Genomic DNA, 4,994 nt, shown 5'->3' with positions numbered 1-4,994 from the left:
CCCCTGACGTAGCAGCTCTGACTTCACGTTGCAAAACCCCACCTCCACCCGCATACCAGGCGCCGAGAAGCGAAGCAACAGCCGAAGGCAAAGCCGTGGCCAAGACGAACTTCAGAAGCGACGTCTTCAGGAAGGGAGTGACGTCACCATGACGCCACCGTCGCCTGTATGCGATAGACCGGACTTTCACCCAAGGAAGATAGCGTTGGGGATGCGATACCCTCAACAGGGGAAGCGGCGCCCATGGGCGTCGTCGTCGAGACTTTCGCCTAAGAGACCTAGAGACACAGGAAGAGCCCATGGGCATATTTCCTTTTCAGCGTGCAGCGATTTGACAATCACGGGTGCTCCATCACCGAAGGAGATCTCGCTGTCAGGTGCCCGCCGGCCATTCGCCCATAGAGCTACAATTTAGTGTAGGCAGAGTTTAAGCGCAAAAGTTTTGACAGTGTTCAGTTTAGGCAGCTTTTGTTCTGCAAGATAGCAGGAAGCGTTCTTTGTGTTCATGTTCATATTCATTGTCATGTGCAGATGGTATTCTTGTTCAGTGTCAGGAATTGGAACTGAAAAGGGGTGATCTGGAGGTTGACAGAGTTTTTATTTTCAGATTTCATGAACTGAATACTTTCGTACCAGAACAGGATACTTTACTACTACAGCTGAATATTTTTATTTTCAGATTTGATTTCTAGTTGATTCGATTGCTACTGCATGCATTTCATGAACTAAATGTTTTCCAATTGATTTGCATGCGTTTCTTTGTAGTGCGTACTGGACGACATGCAACGGAAGTGGAATCAGAATGTGTTTCTTTGCAGTATGAACCTGACGCCATGCAAAGGAAGAAGAGTTCCTCTGTCACACAGACACTTGCATATATGCATATGAGCGCACCCTTCTTCCTCCCACAATTCAGTCTATCGCCACACAATTCAGTCTGTCAGCACACTATGATTCGGTGGACACATGTTTGTATAACTATATGCATATTTGATCAAGTGATGTCAAGGCTGAGATATACCCCATTGTAATAGACTGTATTTAAGTTGTATTTAGTGTTTGGAGAACCACAACATTTTATCTAGGTGGTACATGCTCTAATTGATTGATAACCCAGCTTTAGACAGTGAAATTTGACGATTTCGAAGCAATTTCGCACAAACGCGTGGACCAAACCGAAAACCCCAAAGCTTCGACCCTGGTCGGTCTCACGCCGAGGAGCGAGAGAAATTCCCCATCGATCTTGGTTTCCTCTTTCCTCCCTCTCCGCGGCATGGATCCCGCCGGCGCCTCTCCGGCGCCGGCTCCCGCCGTGGAAGAGCCCGTAAGCGCCACCTCCATTTTCGACACCCTTGGCGCGGAGGTGCTGGCGGTCATGTCCCCGGTCTCCATCTGCATGGCCCTTGTCGTGCTCCTCATCTCCCTACTCTCGCCGCCGTCCTCCGGGTCCGCGTCGAGCTCACCCCCTCCAGTCACAGCTGCCACTCTCGTCTACCTCGAGTCCCCTAACGACTCCCCGGGCCAGAAGCTCCTCGGGGCGCTCCTCGACGCCGCCGTCTTCGTCGCCCTCGTTGCCGCCGTCACCTTTGTCCTCGTTGCGCTCTACTACTTCCGCTGCACGGGTTTTCTCAAGAACTACATGCGGTTCTCCGCCTTCTTCGTCATCTTCTCCATGGGAGGCGCCATCGTGGCCGCCGTGCTCCGGCGCCTCGCGGTCCCGCTCGACGCGCCCACCGCGCTCCTGCTCCTCTTCAACGGCGCCGCTGTCGGTGTCCTCTCTGTATTCGCCTCCGCCGTCCCCATCCTCGTCCGCCAGGGGTACATGGTCGCGCTCGCCGTCATCGTCGCCGCCTGGCTCTCCAGGCTCCCCGAATGGACCACGTGGATCATGCTCGTCGCGCTCGCTCTTTACGACCTCGTTGCCGTGCTTGCACCCCGGGGACCGCTCAGGATGCTTGTGGAGTTGGCCTCCTCCAGAGATGATGAGCTGCCAGCACTCGTCTACGAGTCTCGGCCTACAGTCGGCCCAGTCACAAGTTCTTCCTCTTACGCTTCAGCCATGGGGTCTGTGGAGATGCAAACCATGGCAGATTCTGGTCAGATCGGTAGCAGTCAATATGAGCAGGAGGAAGATGCCAGCCCTGCCTTCGTGCAAATGAGGGATCTTGTGAGAGTCCGATCAAGCATTGGTGAGATGAAAAGATCAAGAGGTTCTGTGCTCCAAATGGAGAACCTTGAAAGGGAGGTACCAGTGATTTCAGCAGAACTGACAGCAAACCAAGGTGGGAGTTCACAGCATGCCATCATTCAAATTGAACATCCTGACGTAGAAGAGACATCACCTTTGGTGTCTGCACCCTCTACCTACAATGCAGCTTTGGATGAGGAGCATAGACAAAGTTCATCGTCAGAGCCTCTGGATTTTGAGATGTTTGAGTCTACCAGGGGCATCAAGTTGGGCCTTGGCGATTTTGTTTTCTACAGTGTGCTTGTTGGGAGAGCTGCCATGTATGATCTGATGACTGTGTATGCATGCTACCTCGCCATCATTGCTGGGCTTGGTTGCACCCTTGTCTTGCTTTCCATATGCCGGCATGCGCTACCTGCACTCCCAATCTCTATTATGCTGGGAGTTACATTCTACTTCTTGACACGGTTGCTGATGGAGCCATTTGTGGTTGGTGCTTCAACAAACTTGGTGATGTTCTGACTTTCACTGATCTGCTGTTGTCATTTACATGTGGATGAAGCCCTCAATCGAAAGAAAGTTGTTGGTTAGCAATTCAGCATCCTATGTGAGAATGACTAATAATTTGTTGGTCACTTACCGTAAACTGTCATTTGTATTTATTTCTAGGAATGCTTAAGACCATATACTCTGAGGTAGCATCGTAGGTAGATTTAGCTCATGTCTTGTTGTAAGTCTATCAACCTGACATGATATTCGAGAAGAGCTATTCTACATTCGTTGTTCTTTGGCTTATTGTGTTCTTCAAAGTTGGTGTTTTCACCCTAAGATTAGAGATCAAGTAATTGGTCATCCATTACGTTAATCATTATATGCTCCATTAACTACTCATTTTCCACCTATAGAAGAAAGTTTTTTAATAGGAAGCTAGCCCTCTTACTTTGTTTCGAGACTTTTTTCAATATTTGATAGGTTCAGTAAGTCATGTGTTTATTTTTTGGAGTCAGTAGCTAATGTTTATGTACTGTTTTAATTGAACATTGGTAAAAGTTTTAACTGATATTAACATTGACAATACTTGGGCGGTAGATGAGGCTAAGCATCTAAAATATTTTTTCCTGTCAAAGTTGTTATTAATTATCATTAGTTCAAATTCTTTCTGTTTTAGGATATCCAACAGGCAACATGATATACTGGGAAAACATTTTTACACCCTTGTCAATTCCAGCCACTTTTTACGTTGCCAAAATTCTGCTAAAAACATTAGTTTTGCACTCCCTCTCTTGTTTTGATTTTGGTGTTTTCTTCTTTGGTATGTCAGCACTTTAGCCATTTTAAGCTCTGGTAAAACAAGGTAACATTTTAATGGCTTGAGCCATGGTACTATTAGCATTCTCTAATTACCCACTTTTGACGACAGCTGGTCTTTTGATCCATGGGTTGCACATATCCTCAATAAGGCTATATATAAGCTAAGCTTTCTCCTTTTGATCTGCCATACCCACCAGTTGTGGTAACCCCAATTTTGTGAAGTTATCCTAAGTTCTGTGTCTTATTTTGGTATATATGAATGGTGTGTAGTGGTTGGGCTCTAAATTTTACACTAAAATGTGAAGAGACATTTGGATCGTGATCCATTACCACTCTTATATGTGTATAACTGTATATCGTGATTCAGTTGTAAAATATTTTGCAGAGGTTGTGCAATGCATCAATATTTTGCAGACATTATTATGCCATCTCTCCTGTCTTATAGCTTTTATAAACAGCCCCAAATCATCTGCTAACAAAAAATGGGTTAATATTAGGTGCATCTTGGCAGATACAAAATATAGGACCATACAAGAGAGCCACATGCTGTTTCAAGACAATTGGGTTATAGCTACAAGTCAGTCATGTGTTCTGACAGCTTAGTTGCATGGTGGCTGTATCTGATTCCAAGTATTTCCATTGAATTGAAGATTGGTTGAATGTGGTATTCTCTCTTTTATTAAGTCGAGAATTGATCTATAGAAAATGTTAGACTTAAGCTGCTGAAGTGTGGGTTGGTAAGGATGTTCTAGAAAATTAATGGGAAAAGAAATTTTGAGTAATCCAAAGCTATTGATGTGGGTGTTTTGTGGAGCAAGAAATGAGGTTACTGAACAGAGCGCTGGAAGGTTGGTGCAGCCGATATTAAAAGTACCAAAGATTACTAAAGCTGTTTACAGTGTGTTTGGTTTGTGGATTTGGTTCGTGCCGCATGAGTTTAATCAGAATGGGTCGGTCCGGCATTTTTTGTGTGGAATGAACTCATCGTGCTGCGGAATCATTGTAACGGCCTAACAGGGGTACTACACGGTAACAAACGAAGTGAATCCATGACGCAGATCAAACAGCTTGAGGAGGTTCGGTTTCTGGATCGGATAATTTTGCATGGCGGCATTCCACTAACCAAAAACGTTGTTAGCTCTTACCTTACGTGTTCTTATTTCAGCATTTTCCTTGTTGTTACTTCATCATTTTCTCAATTTGAATTCAATGCCATATAGTATATTTATTATTTTATATTTGGACTACTAGATGGTAAGGTATTGTTGTTCCAGAGTTGATACTAGTATATTGTTGATTATGCTGATCCTTGCGCATCAACTTGAAGTATATTTCTGAAGGGCTGAGGTGATTGTGAAGTGTCTGAGATTGCTAGCTAGTTTAATACGCTTCTGTTGGCCCTTTACCCTCACGTCTTTGTGCTACGAGCCTGTAATAATAGTATAGTTCGCTTGTATTCCTTTGTTGCACAGATTAGATTACAACTACAGGCTAT

General features: G+C 45.2%; 1 protein-coding gene across 1 annotated transcript; it reads left to right on the top strand.

Annotated features, from left to right (window-relative positions):
• The first annotated feature begins 1,231 nt into the window (after nucleotides 1–1,231).
• Nucleotides 1,232–4,165, top strand: LOC100272410 (Presenilin-like protein). Its single transcript, NM_001146888.2, has one exon. It carries the CDS (start codon nucleotides 1,274–1,276, stop codon nucleotides 2,708–2,710), a length of 1,437 nt encoding a protein of 478 aa, NP_001140360.1. The 5' UTR covers nucleotides 1,232–1,273; the 3' UTR covers nucleotides 2,711–4,165.
• Nucleotides 4,166–4,994: the final 829 nt, after the last annotated feature.

This window comes from Zea mays, chromosome 3 (assembly GCF_902167145.1).
Source record: "Zea mays cultivar B73 chromosome 3, Zm-B73-REFERENCE-NAM-5.0, whole genome shotgun sequence".
Classification (NCBI taxonomy): Eukaryota; Viridiplantae; Streptophyta; class Magnoliopsida; order Poales; family Poaceae; genus Zea; species Zea mays.
The sequence above is the reverse complement of the archived record's forward strand: the minus strand, read 5'-3'. Positions and strand labels throughout refer to the sequence as shown.